This window comes from Mesocricetus auratus, unplaced genomic scaffold (assembly GCF_017639785.1).
Source record: "Mesocricetus auratus isolate SY011 unplaced genomic scaffold, BCM_Maur_2.0 Super-Scaffold_100676, whole genome shotgun sequence".
Classification (NCBI taxonomy): domain Eukaryota; kingdom Metazoa; phylum Chordata; class Mammalia; order Rodentia; family Cricetidae; genus Mesocricetus; species Mesocricetus auratus.
This window is the reverse complement of record NW_024429266.1, coordinates 86,976,624-87,002,671: the sequence shown is the minus strand read 5'-3', so window position 1 is coordinate 87,002,671 and position 26,048 is coordinate 86,976,624. Positions and strand designations below refer to the sequence as shown.

Genomic DNA, 26,048 nt, shown 5'->3' with positions numbered 1-26,048 from the left:
CTACTGTTTCTATAACTTGCTTTAAGTCCATAATGAGGTATATAAAACTATCTTCAGCTAACCAACATGGTAAGGGACATCTGCTTACAAAGGGTTCAGTGTCATGAGCCCTGCACAATGCTACAAATCATAAGGGTTTATGTCTTGCTGAGGTATAATGTCCAGATGCATGATTAAGCCATTAGATAATGCTTGGATTCAAAGTTCCTTTCCAAGAAGGAAATACAGAGCACTGATACTAGACATGCATTTAAGTTACTCCTGTTGCTTAAGTCTCTAAGACTCACCAAATATGCAAATGCATTGAGAATATTTGCCTAGATATTCATAACTGTAACATTGGGATATTTCTGCCTCCTCAAATTTGTTAGAATTACATAAAATAAGCATTGTGGAGAAAAGTAGCTGAGCAGGTTTTGATCTTCAATTCCTTAAATTTTCTTTTGTGTCTGGAGCAAAGGAAAGTTGACTCCCTTTTTTAAATGTGACAACTAAGTGTCAGGGGTGTAGCTCAAAGGCAGAATGTCTGCTGGTCATGCACAAGGCCCTGGGTTCACATAACAGCCACACAACCAAGAGACAAAAGGAAAACAGTGCAAAGTAACACAAAAGAGAGAAACGGGGAAACAATTAGATTTGTCTAAAATTCTTCAAAGGTTAGCAAATTCAAAGTGTGTATAAAGGTTCTTCGGTTTCCCAAACTTGGAATATAAAAATAAGATGGACAATAGAGATGAGTTTTTCTTCTTAGGTAATTTGTACATAGGTAAAATGTGTTTCTATAAGTATTCTATGATTGTGTACTTTAAAACTGTTATTTTTATTTTATGGGTATCTTACCTACATGTATGCCTCTGCACTTGTGCATGTCTGGTACCCAAGGGGCCCAGAAGAACGCATTACAACCCTTGGAACTGGAGTTGCAGCCAGTTGTGAGCTGTTTTCTAAGTGCTGGGAATCAAACCTGGCTCCCTTAGAAGAGCAGTAAAAACTAGTGTAGATTTGGACATAGTTCTAGAGGAACATGTCCTCTATCTGCAGTCTAACATGCTCTATTAGTAGAGCAGGAAAGAACCCCAATCAACCTCTTCCCATATATTTGCTAATAAGTGTGTCTGGTCAGTTCTGTGGAACCAAAAGCAGGTATGGGGCTGCCAATGAGGGGCACTCCGGGAGGACACAGATCAGCAAGAAAACTACGATCTGTGCTCGTCATAGTCAGTCGGTGATTCAGGGAATCTTTGCTGTTGTTTTTGGTTTTTTTTTTCAAGACAGGGTTTCTCTGTGGAGTCTTAGCTGTCCTGGAACTCACTTTGAAGGTTAGGCTGGTCTCGAATTCAGAGATCTATCAGCCTCTGCTTCCGAGTAGGATTAAAAGCGTGTGCTACAAAACCTGGCAATTCAGGGAGTCTTAAACCATTTTGGTATACTGGCCCACAGTCAGGGTTGCCCCACAGTGGCCGGACAGCCAGACCTTTACCCAGGGTGCCATGGGTGCTCCAGTGGTTGGCTGTGGCTATCTCAGGAAGGGTCTATGTCTGCCGCGGCAGCAGTTTAAAGCCCCTGATGGGAGTGGCAGCTGGAGAAATCTGGTCACAGCATCCGAGGACGCTAGGATGACAAATCCTTTCTTGAAGCATGATCTCTGTATTTACCACAGTCTTTTCCCCCATAAACATAAACACCCAGTCATGATCTTAAACGAGTAGGTCATATTCGAGTCCCTCTGACAAGGAAGTATAGGTGGCTGGAGAGATGGCTCGGTGGCCAAGGGCACTTGTTGCTCCTGCAGAGGGCCTGGGGTTGGCTCCCAGCATCCACATGGTGACTCACCGTCACCCATAACTTCAGTTCCAGGGAATCCTATGCCTTCTGCTGACCTCTGTGGGCCCGAGGCACGCACGTGGTATGCATTGCACACGCAGGCAAAACACTCACACATACAAAATAAATAAATAATTAAATGGAGCCTTTTAATGTATATATATATCCATTATATATATATTTTATTTAAAACGTTTGTGAGTCTGTGTGGGCTTTGCGTGGATGAGTGTGCATGTGTGTGTGGAACGTGTGTGTGTATAAGAGAGTGTGGGGGGAGGAGTGATAAGCACGGCTCTGCCTGTGTGGAGGACACGGGAAGACATTGTCGTCCTGTTTTACCACTCTACTTTGTTCCCTTAAGACAGAGCCTTCCACTGGAATTGTGTAGACAGAAGTTTCTGTCCCGCCCAGTCCCACAGCCGTTCAGTCCCAAATAAACACACAGGGGTTTGTATTAATTATAAGCTCATTGGCTGACGGCTCAGGCTTCTTATTGGCTAGCCCTCTCTTAATTTATTTACCCATTTCTGTTAATCTGTGTATCTCCACATGGTCTTGGTTTACCGGAGATGCCAGAGCCTCGTGCTTTCCCAGCAGCTACATGGTGTCTCCTCTGGTGACTCACTTTCTGCATGCCTCTTCCCAGAATTCTCCTAGTCTGGCCATCTGCCTATGCTTCCTGTCTGGCTACATCCTGCCTGTCATTGGCTGAAACGGCTTTATTCATCAGTCAATGAGGGAAACATATATTCACAGCATACAGAAGGACATTCCCCCATTGGAACTGGAACGAGGCTGGCAGCTTGAAAACCTCAGTGATCCCCCTGTCTCTGCCTGCTTGGCCCTCCCAACAGTACACGTGCACACTGCAGTCATGCCCAGCTTTTTATGTTGGTGCTGGGATTTGAACTCAGATCCTCATGATTTTGCAGCAAGCCATTTTACCCACTGGACTGCCTCCCTATCCCAAAGAACATGTATGTTTTAAAACTATGGGAAAGTACTCAAGATGTATGACAGAAGTTATTATACTTTGATGTGCTAGGAATACGTTTCTCAGGAGACTTGGGATCTGCCGTGTGGCCTCCTTAAATTTGATGGGCAATTTTTTTATTCCAGAGCTTGGGTTTATTTCATGCTGTAAGATGTCTAATATTTTCCACGACAAGCTGCAGATCACTCTGTCCTCTGACTTTCATTTTCCCATCCTTTTTCTATGACATCAGGAGCCAACCATCCAAACCAATGCTAAACAACTTCATATTCTAGCCCCACGCTTTGAAGTTGGGCATTGCTCTTCTATAGTAGAAAGTGCTTCTCTGGTTGATTTTTTAAAGTAACAAACTCAACTGATTGGTTGAAACATTTTCAATATAACCGGAATTACTGGACAATTTTGCTAGGGCTAGGAGCATGGCTCAGTGAGGACCCACATTTTACAACGCAGCTACTGTGGAGGCTAAAGGGAGATTATTACTTGAGCTCAGAAGTTTGACATGAGCCTGGGCAACAACACAGTGAGACTCTGTCTCAATTATTTTAATTTTAATCTTTAAAGATTTAATAATCTATTTATCTATCTATTTATTATGTATACAGTATTCTGCCTGAATGTATGCCTGCATTGAAGGTCAGAAGAGGGCACCAGAATGCATTATAGATGGTTGGGAGCCACCTCTGGAAGTGCAGCCAGGGCTCTTTTTTTTTTTTTTGGTTTTTACGAGACAGGGTTTCTCTGTATTGTTTTGGAGGCTGTCGGTTCAGCCCGGCCTCGAACTCACAGAGATCCACCTGCCTCTGCCTCCCAAGTGCTGGGATTAAAGGCGTGTGCCACCACCACCCGGCCTCAGCCAGTGCTCTTAACCTCTTAGCCATCTCTCCAGTCCAAATTTTACATTTTTTCTTACGTATTTTTAATTAAAAGAGATTTGTGTATTTTTAAGTGTATGGGCCTTTTGTCTGCATATGTGTCTGTGTACCACATGGTGTGTGCATTGCCTGCAGAGTCCAGAAGAAGGCACTTGATTCCCTGGAACTGGAGTTACAGATGCTTGTGAGTTACAGTGTGGGTATGAGGAACCAGACCTGAGTCTTCTGGACGAGTGGAGATATACGAGAAGGCAAAACTTTTTTTAAAAATGCATATAAAAATAAATGCATAGCTGGGCGGTGGTGTCGCACACCTTTAATCCCAGCGTTCGGGAGGCAGAGGCAGGCAGAGCTCTGCGAGTTCAAGGCCAGTCTGGTCTCCAAAGCTACACAGAGAAACCCTGTCTCAGACCAAAAAAAAAAAAGGATTATATACATGGATGAAAAATGTCATAATGAAACCCAAGTTTTTAAAAGATAGATTCCTCAGGGCACTGCCAAATGACCTGTGTCTCAAAACACTGGAAGAATCAGTCAGCCCCAAGGTTTTATTGTAGTACATGTTCATCACAGAGGAGGCTGGGAAGGTAGGCAAGGTAGTCAAGCAGCATCGGCACACCACGGGGAGCCGTTAAAGAGGTGTGCTTGTTTGATTGTTTTATTCACTCTTTACTCATATGAGTGTTTGAGACATTTTCTTCTCTCCCTCTCTCTCTGGACTGACATGACTGGTGGATGCTATTGATTGGCATCTGGCAGGGGGAGACCAGAGGCCCTGCAGAGACATCCTCTAAAGTGCAGGGCAGCTCTCACAAGTAGGATCATGAACGTGTGTCTCTGTATTTATGTGCATACTTGGTGTGTGGCTTCTCTTTGACTCTTCTCTTCTTTGGTTGTCCTGTCACATTCTGATTTGTTTGCTTTTAATTTACCGTATTTTATTTCATGATTATTTCTTATATGCCTGTTTGTTTTCTAAGGAGAGGCAGAAAGGGTGTGGCTCCAGATTGGGAGGGAAGTTGGGGAGGAACCGGGAGGAGTAGAGGGAGGGGAAACCATGATGAGACTATATTGTACAAAAAAAATCTATTTTCAATAAAAGAAAAGGAAAAAAATGTCGAATGTACTGAGCCTGAGAGGCTCCAGGAGGAGGGGGGATTTCCAGTGCCACAAATAAGGCAGTGGCAGCCAATGTGGAGCTGTCAAAAACTTGATGGCTCACGTGCCACGTGCTCAGGTAGAAAAAAAAAACCTTCCAGAACATTCTCTTGTTTATGGCTCAGGTTAGTAGAGAGAATTCAGAAGGAAGCACGGGTTAGGGGGAGGCCAAGGGAGAGCGGCCAACAAGCAGGAGCCCCAGACCAGAAGCTCTGAAGACAAAGACGTCAGGATGTCACTGGGATCCTCTGCCACGGCACGACCTCAGGGCAGTGTATCTCCCCCACATTAGAGAATGAAGCCTACAGGTAGATAGGAGACAAGAAATGCCATATACATATATGCCCTTACTACGTAGCCTTGGCAGGCTTAGAATTTGGTATTAGATCAGGCTGGCCTGGAACTCATAGTCATCTACTTGCCTCTGCTTCCTGAGTTCTGGGATTAAAGGCACAGGCTACACCTAGACCTAAGATACACAATGGGGGTGGGGGGGGAGAAGAAGAGCTTTTTAAGTTCCAAAAGGTTTTCCTGAAAATTGCCTTGCAGAAATATGTTTTGTGGTTTTCAAGTATTTAAGCTTATATCTAAAATTATGGAGCTCACTGTCATGTTGGGGACAACGGGTGAGAACCTAATTGCTTTTCCCTTGAGAGAAACTAAAGTTTACATCAGTGGGTGAAGAGGAAGGAGAAAGGGGTGCACATGAAAAAAACGGCTGAGACCACTGGTCAGGTCAGAGAGCACCGAGTGGGCAGGACTGAGACCACTGGTCAGGTCAGAGAGCACCGAGTGGGCAGGACTGAGACCACTGGTCAGGTCAGAGAGCACCGAGTGGGCAGGACTGAGACCACTGGTCAGGTCAGAGAACACCGAGTGGGCAGGACTGAGACCACTGGTCAGGTCAGAGAGCACCGAGTGGGCAGGACTGAGACCACTGGTCAGGTCAGAGAGCACCGAGTGGGCAGGACTGAGACCACTGGTCAGGTCAGAGAGCACCGAGTGGGCAGGAGCAGTGGAACCACAAAATCTCCCAGGATGCACTTGAGCAGATACAAGAAGCCAGCTTTCCTGTTGGCACCAAAGTGCTACATATGGGGAGAACAATCTATCATCACCAGCCTTGGAACCATGGGAATGACATCACCTGTAGGCAGCCCTCCTTCCCAACAGCGCACAACTCTTGGAGCTCGAGGATATAAGCAATGCCCCACCATCTGTTACTAGATAGAGACAAAGGGAATAAAGGGAGCTAGGCTTGCTGGGAGGTGGTGGTGCACACCTTTAATCCCAGCACTCAGGAGGCAGGGGCAGGGGCAGGGGCAGGGGCAGGGGCAGGGGCAGGGGCAGGGGCAGGGGCAGGGGCAGGGGCAGGTGGATCTGAGTGTGAGGCTAGATTGGTCTACAGAGTGAGTTTTAGGTCAGCTAGGGCTACACAGAAACCTTGTCTCAAAAAAACAAAACAAAAAACAAAAACAAAAAAAGGAGCCAGGCTCTATAATAGATGAACATGGACGGCAAATTCCCACTGTTCTGGTTGAATATCTCTAGGACTATTTCTAGGAGGTTCCTTTCTTCATGCTTCATATCAGCATAGAGGAACTCACATTTCACCCCACTTAAATGTTCAACATTCTCTATTGCCATCATGAAAAGCAAAGGCTTTTCATTGCCACCTCTAGTAGAATACATTTTCTGACTGTGGTTGCTTTTTAATTTTGAAAACCCTGTGTGTTTCTTTCTTTTCTCTGTGCTTCTGGGTGCCTTTGGAGGCAGAGATGTTATACCACCCCATTCTATTCCTCTAGACCTGGTTAGTGTAGAGGTCTATAGTTGACGCTGTGGTCCAGGTTTACCACTTAGGATCAAAGTGCCTATTCCCCTACATGGAGTCATGTGTGTGGTAGCTCATGGCTAGTCTAAAGACTACTGGATTCAGTAATGTCAAGGCCTGGTCTGCCTGCCCAGCCAACTCCTCGACTCCTAACAGGATTGGCCCAGACCTCTGTTGCAAGTTCATCTCAGTTCAACTCTTTCCAGCCAGCTCTTTTTCTCTCAAGCCCTTACAAGGATTGTCCTCAAGAGTATTCCCCCAGCCAACACAGCCTTACACATCTCTGCCTGAAGTTTGTTTCCTGGGAAACCAACGAAGACAGCACTTAAACATTTGTTGAAGGAATGAATGAAGAGGCTGTCCCACAGTTCTTGTCCTCAGCTGAAATATTGTGGAAAACATTTGACCTTTATTTGTATATTTAACATCTCATTTTGTCATCTTGGGCCTTACAAGTCAGGTCTCACACTCAAATCATTCACCTGACCCCAGGGTCGTGCATGGCTTACGTGATGACAGTATCAATGCCCAGTTGTTGTAGCTACATTGTCATTTGGCCATTAGATTGCAGAGGTGACGCTTGGAAAGTCAATCTTTCTGACCCTGGGTCCTCTATGCCAGGGTTTAACATGAAACCCAAATTACCCATTTAGCACCATTAATTCCCAAGCCATTCTAATTATGCCATTGTTTTGTTTCATAGGGAGGAAGTGTCACTGCTGCGAGTAGCTTTGTTTGCATTTAGAAAAAGAAGCACGTGGAATACACTAGAAAGAGCCCTTGTCTTGGCGTCTGGATCCCTGCACACTGGCCACCTTCTGTGAGCGTCAGGATCCCGGCACTCCGGCCTCTTACTCCATCTGACCCATATCTTCATCTGTCAACTGGATGAGCATCCAGGCCTATGAGCTTCATGAGTCTGTACTGAGAAGGATAGGTGCTTGGCTGAACTTCCCAGCCCAGGAAGAGACACCTGGCCTGGGCCCTTTGTATCTTTCTGGAGCTTTCGGAGTTCTCTAAAATGGTCCTGATAATAATAACTTTCAGCCTAAGCCAGCACTGTTTCCTCCTCTGTGAGGCCCTCCCGAATATTTACAACAGCTCCAAGTTCCCCTAAATGCTGGGGCAGACAGTGCCCTTTATTCCTCCCAGGAATTGCCCCATGGTCTCTCTCTCTCTCTCTCTCTCTCTCTCTCTCTCTCTCTCTCTCTCTCTCTCTCTCTCTCTCTCTCTCTCTCTCTCTCTCTCTCGTGCTGTGAGGTGGTGGCTGGTTGACTGAGCTTGGATGAGCTTTTCACACTTGACTGTCTGAATGTCCCTGTTCCCACACCCAGGATTGGCCAAGGGCCGTGGCTAGCCACAGCACAGTAAGGCCAGTGCACTTGCTCTGAGCAGCGTCGCTAGCTAGAGTTTCCTCTCATTCCCCGTGGAGTATGCGAGTCAATGCAGCGGGCTGAGAGTAGACAGCCAGGTGAGAACTGGGAAGGCAGTCTTGGTTTGGAAACAGAGTTTTTTAAACTTACGGAAGGTATGAGCTTCCCACTGATGCTGGAACAAAGACCACACAGTCAGCGGCTCAGAACAGCACACATTCATTGCTCTGCTGGTCAGCAGCGTGAAACAGATCCTAATTATCAAAGCAACATCTGAGATAGCTGGTTGCATTCTGGAGGCTTCAGGGAGATTCCTTCCCTTGGTCTTTATCTTTTATTTTTTCCAGTTGTGTTATTTTATGTGTATGAGTATTTTGCCTGCATGTATGTCTGTAAATCCTAGCATTTGGGAGGCAGGGATAGGAGAAGCAGGAATTCAAGACCATGCTCAGTTATATAGTGACTTCAGGGCCACCCTGGGCTACATGAGACTGTGCAGGGTTTTTTTGTTTTGTTTTAGAAAAGAACAAAGATATACTCTAACCCAGTGTTACAAATTAAAGCTTAAGAAGAGAAATAATTAACTTAATATTGTAACCAGTCTGATAAACTGCTGTTCCAAACACATTACTTTCCGAATCTTATTCACAGCATCTGTATTATATGAGCCTGTGAATTGCATACGTAATTTTCTGTTTGAATAATTTCAGGATATATAATTTCCAACTATTTGCTTATATGAAAAGTCTAAGTAACTATGTGCACAATTTTAAAAGTATTTTCATGAAGAGAATTTCTATTTTATAGTAATTTTTTATAATACATACGTTATTTCTCTCTCTTCATTTTCAAGACAGGATTTCTCTGTGTAGTCCTGGCTGTCCTGGTAGTCGCTCTGTAGGCCAGGCTGGCCTCAGATTTAGAGATCCATCTGCCTCTGCCTCCTGAGTGAATTAAAGGGGCTGCACCACCATGCCAGACATTATATGCATTTTCTAAACTGAGCTGACAAGTTATTCTTACAAACTTTCAAGTAGGAGATAAATAGGCGAAATTACTTTTTTTAGTATTTGTTTCATATACTTTATGGTATCAACACTGGATTTCACATTAAAATATGTTATTGTAATGGCTGTCTATAATCGCAATATGTGGGAGGCAGAAGGAGGATTGAAAGTTTAGGCCAGAATGGGTTACACAGTGAAACCTATTTCTAGGAAAAAAATATTGTATTCAAACAATGCAGAACTGCACAGCATTGAGAGTGAGGTCACACTGTGATATCCCACTCCTAAAACCCAGTGTTTTGGAATGCCAGCTCTGAGTAAAGTAGGTGCCATCGCTATCATTAGCTGTGTCTGCTTGGAAGAGACTGTCACAGTCTGGCTTGTTGACTGCTAATGTTCTCTCGCAAGAGGAGGAAGTAGGACTCACCAGACCTTCATCTCAAGAGTCCAGTTGCTCCTCTGTGTTGTGGCCCACAGAGATGACTCAGCTTCATCTTGACTTAAGGTCAGAGAGTTCAAAACTGTCCTTAGCCTTCCAAGGCTAAAGCCATAAGAACTAAAAGTCTCAGGTATGGCTACTGTAAGATGTTTGATCTTGGTAGTGGATATCTTGTCTAAATAACAATAGACTTGGTCTGAGGTGTGGTCACTCTTGACCCTCAAGACCAGATAACGAGAAATTGAGTCGAAGGTGTGGTTACCAAATGTTTGGAGGATCAAGGAAGTCTTTTGCCACGTTCCCCTTTTTGGTTGGGGGTATTTAAGAATGCTGAAGAATAAACTTGGGGCATCCAGTATTCACTGTACTGCCCTCCTGACTCTATGCTGTGTCTCTGTCTTCTTAGCGTCTTTACCTGTTGTTTCTCAATAACACTCCCCCTCTCAGGTATGGACAAGTCTGCTGGATCCGACTGAAGCCCCACAAAGCCGGGTTACAACAACATGTGTATGCTTCTAACTGTGTGAGTCTTAGAAGATGCCACACTATGTAGGCTAGGGGAAGACACCTGAAGGGGGGGGGATGGTGGCAGTCTGTCCATGCGGCCATAAAAAGCCCATCAGTCATGTTGGGTGAAGATTTTGAAGTGTGGCAGCTTCGGGGTCACCTGCACCTCAGCAAGTAGCCCCTTATATAGGGTTTCTATTGCTGTGATACAACACCATAGCCAAGAAAGCAGCTTGGGAAAGAAATGCGTTGATTGTACTTTCACATCACGGTCCAGCATTGGCGTCGACGGTCCTCCATGGCTTCTGTTTTGGCTCCTGCCCCCACTTCCTTCAAGGATAAACTGTGATGTGAACGTACTTGGATCCTTACTACTTGTTTGGCCTTTATTATCCCATCCAAGGTCGCCTGCCCAGGGTCATCAGTCATTAGTGAAGAAAATGCCTCACAGACTTGCCTACCAGGTCCATCTATGGAGGCATTTCCTTCCTCAAGGTTTTATCTTCCCAGCTATGCCTAGGCCTGGGTCAAGGTGTCGAAAACAACCAATGTGCTGTATGCTTTGTAAGTAAGCCCAGGGAACTCATGGGTTCCCGTGCTGAACTCGGGTGGAAAGAGACTACCGTTTGTCGTTGGGATCTTATGAGGAGGGGGCAGCCTTTACATCTTGTCAGGAAAGGAATTCTCACAGCAAGTGTCTTCAACTTGAATATCCATGCTGGCTGACTGCCTAACTAAAAGGTGGCAATGTTTCTGTAGTTTAGTGCCACACAGTGGTGAAGAATGCTCCTCTGTGCACTAAAACTGGAGGGAACCCGCTGGCCTTGTTATAACTCAGGGAACGTTTGGGGAGCTAGTTACGCTTGGCCCCACTCAGTGGCCAGGGGCTTAAAGGTGGTCTCAGGTGGTTATCAACCTTCCCAATGCTGTCACCCTTTAATACAGTTCCTCATGCTGTGCTGACCCCCAACCACAAGATTATTTCATTGCTCTTTCAAAACTGAATTGTGCTATGGTTACGAATGAATTGTAATGTAAATTGCAATGAGAACCGCTGCCAGGCCCTAACTTATCAGGATGCCTAATGAATGTGCAGAACTGAGCGTAATCTATTAACAGAGTGACAGTGCTGAGGGAGTAACCCAAGAACAACAGGAGGGGAGGGTCTCCTCGGGTTATTTAAGGAGTGATGTCGAGGCTTGCCAGACAGCAGTGCCTTCAGGAATCTTGAGAAGGTCTTTCAAGTTGGAAACTGGTGTTCAGGGAAGGAAGCAGGGAGAGGGGCTGTCACACAGACTATGGCTATGTCTTACAGGGAAGGGATGAGAATTGTGGAGAAAGTCTGATGAACACCTGAACTGTTCCTCACTCATAAACAAATTTGTTTTGTGTTCAAATTACGCCATGTCATTAAAGGCAAATAAAACCTTGCTTGAAAACGCAAACACTTTAAGAGTCACTAGAAAGGCTCTGGGGATAGATCAACCAATAATGTCATTGCCTTGCAAGCATGAGGACCTAAGTTCAGATTCACAGAATACACATTAAAAAAATCTGGATGGGGGCTGGAGAGATGGGTCGGTGACTAAGAGCGCTGGCTGCTCTTCCAGAGGCCCTGAGTTCAATTCCCAGCAACCACATAATGGTTGACAACCATCTATAGATATCTGGTGCCCTCTTCTGGCGCGCAGACACACATGCAGGCAGAATACTATATACACAATAATTTTTTTTAAGTAAATGAATCGGGGCATGGCTAGCATCCTCTAGTGATCACAGCGGTGGCGGTGAGATGGGAGCATCCCTGGAGTCTGCTAAGCTCCATCCTCAGCTCCTCCGCAGTCCCTACTGTGCTCTCATCCAATGCTGAGCCTTGAGATACCAGCAGCCACATCTCCCCAGCACAGACTTGCCGAGTGTCTGCAGGACGGCCAAGGGGTCCCCAGGGAGTCCTGCCTCCTTCTGCTCAGTCTGTGAAATCTCCAAGGAAGCCTCTACCCTAAGCCCTATACCTCCTTCTCCCCCAGAACCTCAGGACAGGGAGAGAGCTAGATCCAGGAAAATGGGAGACCCTGCCTCATAGGAAAGGTGAAAGGCAGCTATGACCAACATCAAGGTTGAGCTTTGACCCTCACCTACACACACTCTCTCTCTCTCTCTCTCTCTCTCTCTCTCTCTCTCTCTCTCTCTCTCTCTCTCTCTCTCTCCCTCCCTCCAAAAAAGCCCCATATGATTCAGATTTGTGCTACTGGGCATTGCAAAACCTAAAGCAAATATTTTTAAATTAGTTATAACTTGTCAAAGCAACTAGGTCCCTCCTCCAAACAGGACTATTTTCCCCAAATGTGTTACGATTTCAACCTTTAAAACCAAACCTTTTCTTGTCCTCACTTCCTCTGGGAGCTAGTCTTCATTTTATCTGTTCTTTTGCTCATAAACACTGGGAGTTGCCCTCTGCAGGTGTCTGTCTGTATTTATAAGGCATTGGTTTTAGGACTTCTCCCTGCATGACAATGTCGAATCCTGAGGCTGCCAAGGGCTCTGTATCTAGTATCTAAAATGGCAATATCTCGACAGAACCCATGCGGTTTGAACCACTTCTAGATGACATATAATACCCAATCCAATGTGAATGCTATGCAAATAGTTGTCCTACTGTATTGTTTAGGGAACAATAAAGTGTACATAATTTCATTGTGAACCCATCCTTCTACCTCCAAAATGTTCTTCATCTATAGTTGTTTGAATGTGCAGATTCCACTTCTGAAGAGTCAAAGGGTCACTATACTTTGTCTGGACAGTTCCTCTTGTTTTTCTCTCATATTAAAAGAAAAAAAAACCTTGCTCCAAATAAACTTCTGCCACTAGCTCTCCACAGACGCAACTAAATCCATTTATCGCTCAGGCCAGAAATCTGAGAATCATCCTTGACTCATTTTTTCCTTCCCACCCCTATCCTATCCTTTGGAAAGCCTTCTTAGCACTACTTGCGAATTTTCTCTAGCAGTTGTACATTCTTTCCACTCTCCAGTCAATCAGATCAGCCAGTAACCTCATGACAGTCACGTGTGGATCTGAGGAGTCATCGTCGCTAGGAGATAGGCAGGGTTGAGGGCTGATGGTTTGTGGAACTAAACGTGGGGTTGATCCAGAAGCAGGGCTTGCTGTTGGATTACCTGGGCACTAGACATTTAATTCTCGGGTGCCCCCTCAAAGGCCTCATCAGAGTATGGGGGTGTCAGGAACAACCTGTGTCTGAAAATTAATTTGTCAGATTCTTTTACCAGCAAGGTGGCGGCAGTAGTGGCCTTTATAAATGCTGACCATACAGCAGTGACCAGATCAAGTTTCTTGGACAGATATGGCCCCAGTCCTTCCCAGAGTCCCAGGGTTTGTATGTGGACCCTCCCTGGACAATGCCTCTGGCCTCATCCATGCACAAGTGGAATGGCTTAGTATTGTCTGGAAGGACCAGGGCTGGGCCAGACACCTGGACCTTTTTCAAGGCTTTGAAGGCCCTCTGCTCAGTCTCAGTCCATCCCAAAGGCTGGGCATTACCCTGGTGCTGACATAGAGGGGTTTGGCTGTCTCAGCAAATCTCATTATCCATGGCCACTGCAAGCATCTGGGCGGATCAGATGGGATAGACAGGGATGGATTATGGCACTAAGGAGCCAATGAGTCCTGAGTGTTACAGATCGAATGGAAAGGAATTCTGGCACTCGGGAGTCACAGAATACTGTGTATTACAGCTTGGATAGAAAGGTATTCTGGCATTCAGGAGCCAAGGAATCCCGCAGGTCACAGTAAGTATAGCAACTTATAGCCCTGCCTCAGGGAAAGGCTTCCCTAGTGTACCAGCTCTGCTCCTGCAGGAGAGGGCTTCCTGGGGAAGTTGTTACAGTTCAGCTCCCTTACCTCAGAGAGTGTAACAACTTCAGTTTGCTAATGGAAGGTTAACCCCAGAGAAAAGTGTTACAGTCCTGCTCTGCTCTGCTCTATCCAGGGTCGTCTCTGCTCTGGCTAAAGAAGATCTTCACCCAAACCTCATTCAAGAGATTTATTGGGAGGGAAGGATCCAGGAGAGTGGCTGCCCCCTGCCACAGTGGCAGAGGACAGCTGGGCAGCATGAACAGACACAGGGTCTATATAGGGCTTCTTAGGGTGCAGAGTTTTCCAGGGTGGTGATTGGTCAGATTTCAATCCCTGAGCTTAGGATGGCTAGATCTTCTGCTCAGGGATTGGTTAGTTTTCTAAACAGGGTTAGGGTCAGATTTGGCTCTGGTTTCAGGGCCAAAGTGTGTTTCTTTAACTGGCTCTGATTCCAGGGACAAAGTGTGTTCCTTTGGCACTGGTTTCAGGGTCAGGGTACATTTCTTTGGTTCTGGTTGCAGGGCCAAAGTGTGTTTCTTTGGCTCTGCTCAGGGTGTGTTTCTTTGGCTGGCCCCTTTTCCCTACAGCCACTAGCAACTAACTAACTAACTGTCCCCAGGTATTCCCATACTTTTGTTTTGGATCAGGGAGCGGGATTTTCTTCAATTGCTGACTCTGCCATGCTTGAGAGTTCTCTGCTTCTACCTGTTGTGCTCCGGATTTCTCCTGCTTCTTACTTCTTTAACTGGCAGAGAAAATGAACCCAACCCAGACCCATAGGCCATATCATTTCAGAACCCCTAGAATGTATCAGTAGTTTGCTATTGTCAGGAAAACCTCAGGCACCCTCAAAGGGCAGGCCCACTGAGTTGGTTCCAAATGACAGTCTTGGCTCAGCTCTTGCTGGACTGTAGGATTGCTGGCTGACATTTCCAGCATTCCTCGGGAACTTGTGAAACTGTTTCCATCCGTCAGGAAGAGCCTTTTCCCCATTTCCCCTGCCTCTGGCTCCCTTCTGAGATGTACCTATGATTCATACCAAAGCAAACACTGGCTGCTTTTCACATGTACTTGTCATGCATCTCAGAGTCCAGGCAAGCACCCTAGCCCTTTTCACTTCCTCCTCTACCCTAAACTCCCAGGCTGCTCCAGTCCACAGGTTTCCCTAACCCACAGATACTCATCCTGCTTTCAACCCACATGCTTTTTCCATGTCCTGCTTCCCTATCCATTGCCATGTCCGATTTTTTTTTCTCTCTCTAATCTGGGACTCCTCCAGCGTAAATGTCCAGAGGCACTAACTAGCACTAATGCATAAATATAGCATAAGCATTACGACAGATTGGAATGGGACGGACAGGAATTCTGGAACTTGGCAGCCACAGAATACTGTTACAGTTCAGCTGGAAAGGTATTTTGGCACTCGGGATCCAAGGAATACCACAGGTCACAGTAAACATACCAGTTTACAGCCCTGCTCTAGGGAAAGGCTTCTCCAGTGTAACAGCTCTGCTCTGGCAAGGGAGGGCTTCCCCAGCGAAGTTGTTGCAGTTTGGCTCCAGTCCCAGAGTATAACAGCCCCGCTTTGCTAGGAGAAGGTTTCCCCAGCGAAAATGTTACAACCATGCTCCGCTGTCTCTGTTTAGCTTGTTGCTCAGCTCTGCTTGGCTCTGCTCTGATTCCAGGGAAAAGTTGTTACTTCTCTCCTCTGCTCCATTACCAAGAAGGAAGGTCTCACCTAAACCTCGTTCAAAAATTTATTGGGAGGGAAGATTCCAGGAGAGTGGTTGCCTCTATCAGGGTGGAAGGAAGCAGCCAGATGGCCACAAGCTTAACAGGAACAGGGTTTTTATAGAGATTCTTAGGGGGCAGAGTTTTTCCAGGGCGATCTCCAGGGTGGAGATTGGTTAGATTTCAATCCCTGAGCTCAGATTGGCTAGAGCTCCTGCTCAGGAATTGGTTAGTTTTCTGCACAGGTTTAGGTTCAGATTTGGCTCTGGTTTCAGGATCAAAGTGTGTTTCTTTCTCTGGTCCTTTTTAGCCTTTTTGCTCTAATTTTAGGCCAGGGTGTATTTCTTTCACTGGCTCTGATTTCAGGGACAAAGTGTGTTTCTTTGGCACTGGTTTCAGAGTCAGGGTACATTTTTTTGGTTCTGGTTGCAGGGCCAAAGTGTGTTTCTTTGGCTCTGCTCAGGGTGTGTTTCTTTGACTGGCCCCCTTTCCCCTACATGTAGTACAGTAGAGAACAACATATTATATTAACAGTCAACCAAATAAGTTACCACCATCCATTTTAAGGTGGGTGACCCGAAAAGCATAGCTAAAAGGTGCGAAACAGTGGATACTACACACAAAACCAAACAAGACAAGCTATTGTTTAGTGATACACGTGGCAAAATAACAAAGAAATACAAAGCACAGAAATATAAAATTGAGAAAAAAATTAAAGGCTTAAAGCATCCACCAGATGAACCCATTTTTTTCAGTTTCCCTCAATGAATGCGCCTCAAGACGCAGCATCTTGTCTGTTCTCCAATAATGCCCCTTGCCCCAGCTACTACTGCCGTCATAGGTCTCCAGTTCTTACTCGTTTTTAAGGACTGGACTGAGAGCTGTGCTGTGTAAAAAGACACAACCCCAAATGCAGCTTTCAAGGCCCAGATGGTGGAGTTCAAGTCGTTGCTCCTGGCTTGACTTCACGCCCGGGCTCAAACGACCCCCGGGGTAGTTTTTGCCCTGTCTCTGGGCACAGTGAGTGTAGAAAGTCTGGGTTGGGGGCTGGAGAGATGGCTCAGAGGTTAAGAGCACTGAATGCTCTTCCAGAGGTCCTGAGTTCAATTCCCAGCATCCACAGGGTGGCTCACAACCCAGAGGCTAAGAGCTGCTTTTCCAGAGGTTGAGTCCCAGTAACCGCATGGTGGCTCACAACCAAGATGAGATCTGTTGACCACTAGCAGGCATACACGCAGGCAGAACACATAATACATAAATAAATCTTAAAAAAGAAAGTCTGGGTTGAGACAAATGTCGGCCTGACATCTAGGGGTGTGCAGGCTGCAGCCCTGCCACCTTGAAGAAGGTAAGATACGTGAAGCGGACAGCAGCACGGATCACAGACAGGCGCACTGACTTCGCCGGCTGTCCAAACTCAGTCGCAGACGCCCTCTCTGATGACGTCACGACCCCCCGCGCTTCTGATTGGAGGAGCTGCTCCTCGCGATAGTTCCTTGCCAGCTCCCGGTTCGCTTGCTCGCTCCGCAGCTCTGGGACCTGCTTGCGGATCGCGAACCACGTTACTTACCGCCGCCGGGACGCCGTAGACACCGCTCGTTGAGAGGCGGCGACTCTTTGCAGACGTCCCCAGGCACGAGGTTTGGCTCGCGGGCGTGCCGCCTGCCGGGCGCGTGGGCGCGTGGGACCGACTCTCCACAGCTCGGCCGGACCTGCTTGCAGGGCCTCCCCGGCGTGCCAGCCCGGGGGCTTTGGTGGCTTAGGTCTCCATGGAGACGGCCCTTTAACCGCTTTTTCGTCTGTCAGTCATTCTGTCGTTCTTCGGACCCCACGTGGGCGTGGGAAAGATGTGGATGGGAGGGAGGCAGCAAGTGGTACCCACGAGCAGAAAGTCACCAGGCTGGACGGGGGGGCGGGGTTCTCCGCCCTGGGGAAGCACAGTTCACCAGGAACACACGCAGAATCACCGAATCTGTTTTTGTGCTCACTTGGCCATTTACCAGAGTCGTCTCCATAGTCTCCTTCCTCAGTACCGCCTTCTCACTTTGTACGCTGGCTGCTCGTTTAAGAAATTATTCTCTAAACTTAACCGAGAACTTCAAATTCTTCCCTTGTTGTCTGTGTAGCTGTGTCCGTTCTTAACCTTCTGGGGGGCTGCTCACTTGACTTTACTGTAGGGACTTGTCGTCCAAACGGACTGTGGATTCTTCAGTATCAGGGACAGCCTGGCCCTTAGCTGCACTTTAGGTACTAGGCGGTCCGCCCTTCTTCCAGTTGTCCCTTCCAGAACGTCTCCAGCAAATGCTAATTCCTTGGTTTTGTCCAACAAATGTTAATAAAAGCACCTACATGCCTGAATGGCAAAGGAGTTGGGAATTAAAACACAGGACATGTCATTAAAATTGCCACCTTCATGGAGTTTACTACTAGGGAAAAGCATGCAATATACAGGTTTGCAAGTGAATGTAATGTTAGGTAGTAATACGTGCTGCAAAAGAAATAATGGAAGTGGTATGTATCAGAGTGATGACATCTTAGGCAAAGTTACATAAAGGTTTGGGTGGTATTCAATGGCAAACTTGGATAATAAAAAGTAGGCCTTGCCATATGTGTAGGACAGAATGTTATTGGGTAGATCTGGAAGTCTCATAGATGGTGATAAGAGCATTGGGGACAGTAAGAGCTCTTAAGGTGGCAGAGTATATGGATTTGAAATGAATAGCAAAGGAAGCCCAGGCTAGACTGTTTCAGGCCTTGAATACCAACACCAAAATAGGAATATTAATAATTAATAAATCACACTCAGCACCATCCGAAACCCTCAAGAAGTCTGTAAGCAAGTGCATGGTTAGACTTCGCTAGTGTTTTTAAAACATTTCTTTGATGACTGACAAGAATGGATTCTTCAGAGGCAGACATGGCTAGTTAGGAAGCTGTGCCAGGTGTCAGGTTCTGCCTCGGAGAGTCTGTTTGAAGGTAGCCCATTTCTCATTGGAACCCAGAGGCCTCCTTTGACTTAAGCTGGCTCCCGTTTCCTTGATGCTTACATGACTTTCTGACCCTTGAGTGGGACGAAAGAAATCTCCCCATCAAAGTGGACTGCATGGTGAGGCCCCATTTCAAACAATAGCAGCAAAAATGCGAGACAAACAAAAAGCCCACGTGTTTTCTTTTGTAAACCAGATATCCTCAGCTCAGTGGGGCAGTTGTGCCCTCCAATAGTGGCCCTGTCGGGAGACACCTGTTGGTTGTCTTAACACGTTGGTAGTAAGATGCTCCTGACATCTAATGGCATAGAGGCTCGGAAGCCTCAGGTATCCTCCAGTGCACAGGACAGCAGCCTCAACAAAGTCACGTGGCCCCAAATGTCAGTCTACTGGGCCAGTGTCTTAAAGTCTTCTTTCTTACAGGGACGGCCATACCTCCTGTCTGAAATGGGCGTGAAGAAGAAAAAAGAAGTACAGGTTGCTGCAGTGACTGTCTGCCATGAGGACCTGGAAACTCTGAGATGTACGTGACTTTTTAAGTTTTGCTTGTTTAACGAAACAATTCTCAAGCTTGCAAGCAGAGTCATTGAATCTCTGGGACCCTGTAGAATAATATAATGTTGAAATTTGTTCTGTTTAGTTTTCCATTATTTTTGCATTTAGTTTTGTATAGTTTTGTCAAATACTGAGTTCTGCTTGCTATATATGTATGTATGTATGTATGTATGTATGTGCCCCATGTATGTATGTACCTAAAGCCCACATAGGCCATAAGGGGGTATCAGATCTCCAGGAACTGTAGTTATAGAGGGTAGTGAGCTGCCATGTGGATGCTGGGAGCTGAACCTGGGTCCTTTGCAAGAGCAGCCAGTGCTGTTAATGTCAGAACCTCTATATCTAGTTTCCTATTTATCTGTGTGTGCATGTGCATGCTCACACACACACACACACACGTACTCGTATGTTCACACATGCACACATGTGCCCTGGTTTTTTTTTTTTTTATTTTTTATTTTTGTCAATTTGACACAGGCTAGAGTCATCCGGGAAGAGGGAAGCTCAATTGAGAAAATGCCTCCATCTGGTTGGCCTGTGGGCAAGTCTGTGTGTGTGTGGGCTTTCCTTGCGTAATGATTGATGTGAGAGGGCCCAGCCCTTTGTAGGCAGTCCCACCTTTGGACGGGTGGTCTTGGGCCGTATAATAAAAGGAAGCTGAGTAGTTCAGTACGCAGTGTTGCTCCCATGGTCTGTGTTTCAGTTCCTACCTCCAGGTCCCAGCCTTGAGTTCCTGTCCTGACTCCCGTTAGTGATGGACCGTGACCTGGGTGCTGTAAGATAAAGTAAACGCTTTCCTCCCCAGTTTGCTGTTGGCCCTGGTATTGGTCATGTAGAAAGCAGACCAGGACAGTACGTGTGTATGTGGGCATGCGTGCCCTGACGCAGGTGTAGCCCTCAGAGGACAACTCTTGACAGTTGTCTCTTCTCCTCCCTCCACTGCCTCGGTTCTGGGCATCGTACTCAGGCTCAAGCTCGGTGGCTATTCTGTCTCGCCCGCTCTGGCTTCTATCCTTAGCAGTTTGGTGGAATGTATAAGAAAGGTGCTGTTTATCTGTATGCTACACCATTGAAACTTTTATTTGTGTTCCTTAGCTTTTGCCGATGTGGAAGGGACAAATCTAGCCTCTTTGCTGTTACACTGTGTACAGCTCACAGATGGAGTGTCACAAATCCATTCTGTTAAACAGGTAAAGCTGAGTTTTTGTTCATGGTTGTGACCTGAGTATTTTCATGCTGTTACGGATTTTAAAAATTGCCTGACAGGTTTTCGCTTCGGTTATTTATCACCAAACGATAGTTTTCCTTTTTCTGTTCATTGTATTATGACCTTGTGTTCAGAGCAGCAATAGGAACAATACCTCAACTTCTGCCATCACTGGGACTATGAGTAGATAGGAGATAATTGTGTGTAATTCTTTTTTTTGGTTTTTCGAGACAGGGTTTCTCTGTGGCTTTGGAGGCTGTCCTGGAACTCGCTCTGTAGACCAGGCTGGCCTCGAACTCACATAGATCCACCTGCCTCTGCCTCTAAGTGCTGGGATTAAAGGAGTGCGCCACCACTGCCCAGTGCGTGTGTAATTCTTAAAAAAAATATTTATTTATTTTTGTATTTGAGTGACCTGTCTTCGGACACACCAGGAGATGGAATCAGATCCCTTACAGATGGTTGTAAGCCACCGTGTGATTGCCGTTGCTGGGAAATAAACTCCTCTGACTCCTCTGAACCACAATTTTTTTTAAAAATTACATTTGTTTATTCTTTTTTTTTTGATTTTGTGAGACAGTTTCACCGTATAGCCCTGACTGTCCTGAACCTCACTCTGTAGACTAGGCTGACCTCAGACTCACAGAGATCCGCCTGTTTCTGCCTCCCAAGTGCTGAAGTTAAAGGTGTGTGCCCCCACTGCCTGGCAATATTTTTTTAAAAATTATTATTAGTTTTGAAACTTTAAAACTTTTCAGCAGGCACATTTAGAAGTTAATTTAAAATATAGATTGTTCTCATTTGTATTTCCTCATTTAGGTTTTTGACACATGCACACTTACTTTGAGATCATTTAAATATATTACTCACTTTTAAAGAGTGCTGTAGACTTTCTGTATTACCATGTATTGGGCACATGACTCTCAGTGGAAGTGAGTCAGGAAGTAAGGAGGGAGGGACAAGAGTGAAAGGCTTATAAATACTGGAGTCAGGCTGGGAATGCAGTTCTGTTGGTGGACTGCTTGCCCCACGTGTACTAGGCCCCCCATTTGCTCCTCAGCCCTGCTTAAATCAGGCATGGTGACATAGGTCTGCAGTCTCAACTCTCAGGAGGTAGAAGCTGGAGTATCAGAAGTTCAATGTCACTCTCCCTCTCCCTTAAAAGAAAAGAAAAATGACTTGAAAGAATATTCATAATCATCTTAGTTTGATGTATTTGATATTGGAAGGAATTGCTTTGAATTTTCTTTTTGAATTATAGATTGTGCCTCTTCTGGAGAAGGTGGATAAAAACAGTATGTGTGATCCCGCTACTCAAAGTTGTTTGGATATCTTAGCAACCATTTATTTTTCACTGACTCTGAAGAACCCTTTGAAGAAAGTTTTGGCCAGGTAAGGAAAAGAAGGGAGATAAGTTGAATGCTACAAAAATAGCCAGCAACTGGGTATACACTTCAGTGGTACAGTGCTTACCTACCTGGTGGGAGAAGCCTGGGTTCCATGCCCAGCACTTGAAAAAGAAAAAGAAAAAATAAAAGGAAAGTAAGCTAAAGTATATCACTGTCTATGTACATATCACCGTCTAAAGTTCGTACTGTCTATGTATATGTCTGAGGTCTTTCTAGAACAAAAAGCCTTAGTTTAAATAGGATGTAAAAACCAAGCTGCAGCCTGGTGGTGGTGGCTCACACGTTTAATCCCAGCACTCGGGAGGCAGAGGCAGGCGAATCTCTGTGAGTTCAAGACCATCCTGGTCTACAAGAGTTAGTTCAGGATATCCTCCAAAGCCACAGAGAAAAAACCAAACCAAACCAAACCAAAACCAAGCTGCACATTTATTCTGTGGCCCCCAGTTCTCTGATTTCTGGTTCAGTTCTTTCACATGGATGTTTAAATCTATCATCTTGCTCCTTTTCTCTCTCCCATCTATTCTAACACAGATAGTACAGGATTACATACTTCATATAAAGTATTTAAGTAATACAGAAGTCTCAAAATTAAGTGAAGCTTGAATTCTACCATTTCTGCCTTGTTTCATTTTCTTTAGGAAAGTGTTGTCACTTTAATTTTAGTTTTAGGTTTTGAAACCTTTCCTTTGGATTTAGTATGTATACTATGTTTTAGTTTTAATATTTGTATATAAATGGGATTATACTCTATACAATACTCTGTAGTTATAGTTAGTTTATTCACTAAAGAACATCTTGGATGGCTGGTGAGTTGGCTCTGTGGGTAATTTCCTACAAGCCTGATGGCCTGAGTTTGATCTCTGCCTCCTACATGGGGGAAAGAGAGAACTAACTCCTGCAAGTTATCAATGTCCATGTGTGTGCTGTGGTACCCGTGGGTCTCCCTCAGTAAACAAACAAATAAATAGAATATCTTAGAGAAATTTCTATATCAAAATAGCCCTTATTAAATATTCATTAATTTTTATTTTGTGTGTTATATCTGCGTTTATGTCTGTGTACATACTCCAAATTATATCAAAATGTGTATCGTTTCTTCCTTCACTTATGGTAGGTGATACTTGAGATTGACCTACTATATTTGAGGTGATAATTATTTGGTATTTGAAGGAACACTGTTCTGGATGGAGGAAATACGTGAAGAGATTTTGATAGCTCTCAGAATAAAGAAAATTCATATAGCCAGAGCTAAGTGATCAAGGATTGAGGTGAGGTCAGAGGGCTAATGGTGAGGGAGAAAGGCAGGTTTTGAAAGGTGTTGTGGGTTACGGTAAGCTCTGCTTCTTGGTGCGGCTGTATGTGGAACTCGCTAGAGGATCACAGGTAGGTGGTCAGTTCTCTGTGTCTCTGCATTGTGCATTTGGCAAACTCACGTCATGTTTTGAACATGTACAGACTTATTTTCTTTATTCTTGTTCCCTAAACGACAGAGAAAGCAACTGTTTATATATTGTTGCTGGTGTTTTCTTGTCCTGCCAGGTCTCACAGCTGCTTCAGCTGCAAATAAACACACAAAAACTTATATTAATTGTTAAACTGGTGGCTGATGGCTAAGGCTTCTTACTGGCTCTCTCTCTTAATTATGAACCCATGTCTATTAATCTGTGTATTTCTACGTGGTCTTACCTTAACGGAGAAGGGTCTGGACCTGCCACTCCTTTTTCCACTACATCGCATCTCTCCTTGTCACCTGTCTGCCTACCTTTTCCAGAATTCTCTTCATCTCCTAGTCCCGCCTATCTTCCTGCCTCTATTGGCCAATCAGTGTTTTATCAAAACCAATAAGAGAAACATATACAGAAGGATATCCTCCATCATCTCCTCTTTTCTCTCTAAATAGAAAGAAGGGTTTTAACTTTAATATAGTAAAATTATATATAATGAAATAGTTATCAAGTAAGAACTATGGTTAATAATTTAGTCCATAACGTCTGACAAATTTTAAAGAAAATATTCTATCATCTGTCCTATCTTTGTGAGTCTAAAGTCTTATATGTAACTTATCTTTTATCATAACTAAGGAAAACCATAACCATCACTATCTGTCTTCAATTCCATCAAAGACCTCAGAAGAATAATATATAAACTCTAGAATTGACAGAGACATCTCACTGCCTGGACAGTCATCCAAAGTTCCTCTGTAACGTTGGGGCATCCATCTTCAGCCCATAGGCCACAGTGTGTCTGGTAGACTTCTCAGTGAAGCAGAAAATTTTAAACTATCCACCTGTACTGGCAGTTTGTCAGTCATTATTCTGTGTCCTGCAGAATGTCTGGCAGACTCTTCCATGAAGCAGGAACCCTGCAGAACTGTCCCATCTTGTTTTAGCAAATTTAGCAGTCACTTTCCCGTGGGTTCTGCATGTCCACCTTATACAACATATAGTTAAACAGTCCAGGCAAGAGCAGTTTCTTGCCCAAATGGCTAGTCTCACCATATGGAAATCAATTCCATATCGAGTTTCTTTGATGCCCATCCTCCTTTCTGATGTAATTGGTGTTGCTAGGAGCAGTTGTGTTTTTGCCATGAAAAACCCTAAACCATTTTAAATGACATATTCTGAAGGTCTTTGAAAGATTTGAAGAATATCTATCCATTTGAAATGTATCTAGAAAACCTAACTAGCGTAACTATAAGTTTGACTATTACAGGTGACTATCTATAATCTATATTTAATTATACATTTACATTTTAAATGGCCTGTATAAACAAAATATCTAAACAAGAGTAAAATTATACCTATAACAAATTGACTTTAAATTTGTATCAATAAACCGAAATTCATACCAATGCAAAGTATACATTTCTATATCATATCCCCCCTTTTTTAAAGAAAGAGATTGGTTGTGATCATTAACCATTTATAATCAACCCAATTTAAATGAAAAAAAATGATAAACAATATTTGGGAATTTGGGCATTGTTCTATCCAAACTGTCAGGTTATGTTCTGAACATGTATGGACTTGTTTTTATTTTCCCTTAAACGACAGAGAAAACAACTGTTTATATAGTATCCATATTGCATTGGGCGATGCTAACAACTTAGAGGTGGTTTAAATCGATGGGAGAATATGTACAGGGTGTAATAATGCAAATGCTCTGTATGCTATGCAGGAGGTTGAGTGTCCCCCAGTTCCTGTACCTGGTTGGTTCTGAAATCATTCTCTTATGTTTTTGGTTGTGAGCCTAGTCTTTAACAGCTGAGCTATCCCTCCAGCGCATGAAATCATTCTCATGGTAAACGGTGACTGCATGATGCTATTGCTCTGGCTATTCTATTAAGGAGCCTGGGGGGATCAGAAACAGCAAAATGGAATCAGGGAGACAGATGAGAAATGGTAGATCAGGGAATTTGGGTGATGGCAGTGTAAGGTTATAACTTTGGGGCTGTACTTTGACGGTGTGAGTCAGAGTTTAACATTTGTATATTTCTACGCCCCCACCCCCCCGTACTTAACCAATGGTAAAAGCTTTTCCTCCTTTGGTTCTCTTTTGCAGCTCACTGAATGGCCTACCTGAGAGTTTTCTAGCTGAGGCCACACACAGTTTCACTTCTCATCTTCAAGAAGAATTAAACACTGCTGACTTACATTCTTATAGAAGAGTAATCGACAACATATCTTCCTGCATGGAGAACTTTAACCTGGGTAAGCCGGTGCTTTTCCTGGCTGGTGTTGGTCTGTCATTGCGTTGCTTTTTTTGATGTTCATTTTGGCAAAAACTCCTTAGCATTGTTGTCTTCCCACCCGCAGGTAGATCAAGTATTGTTAATCTGCTTGAAAATGGTAAGTCTTGATGTTTTCTTTTACTCTGAGGGGGGCAGCTTTTTTGAGGCATTTTCCAGCTGAATCTTTCAAATTTCTTGGCAGTAGTAGAGTCCCCAGATAACTGAAGTAGACCATGTTCATTTGAAGTTTCTGTTTCTCCATGGCATTAGTTCTGATAGATGCCTGACAATGTCCCTGGTACTGAAGCTGGGACTCATTTTGGAGTTCTGGTTTGTCATTATATTCTTTTTTTTTCTTTCAGTATTTCAGTTTCTGCACAAGAGTTTAATTGAAATTCTGGAAGAAAACAGGCAAGTGTTGTGTGTTTGCATACTCGTGTGCATGTGTCTGTGTGCTCATTTGTGATTGTCTTGTACAAAGGAACTTTTGTTTTTCTGAGACAGGGTTTCTCTGTATTGCTTTGGAGGCTGTCCTGGAACTCACT

General features: G+C 44.7%; 1 protein-coding gene across 2 annotated transcripts in view; it reads left to right on the top strand.

Annotated features, from left to right (window-relative positions):
* The first annotated feature begins 17,124 nt into the window (after positions 1-17,124).
* Positions 17,125-26,048, top strand: part of Thada (THADA armadillo repeat containing) — a 285,813-nt gene continuing 276,889 nt past the window's right edge. Inside the window, exons 1-7 of one of the 2 annotated variants that reach the window (XM_040738715.1) lie at positions 17,125-17,248; positions 19,026-19,125; positions 20,253-20,347; positions 21,626-21,756; positions 25,335-25,483; positions 25,589-25,621; positions 25,866-25,914. In XM_040738715.1, coding sequence (XP_040594649.1) covers positions 19,050-19,125; positions 20,253-20,347; positions 21,626-21,756; positions 25,335-25,483; positions 25,589-25,621; positions 25,866-25,914 — 533 coding nt within the window. In that variant the 5' untranslated portion in view covers positions 17,125-17,248; positions 19,026-19,049. Of the gene's footprint in view, positions 17,256-19,025; positions 19,126-20,252; positions 20,348-21,625; positions 21,757-25,334; positions 25,484-25,588; positions 25,622-25,865; positions 25,915-26,048 lie in introns of both variants that reach the window. The other variant, XM_040738714.1, reaches the window with a different exon arrangement.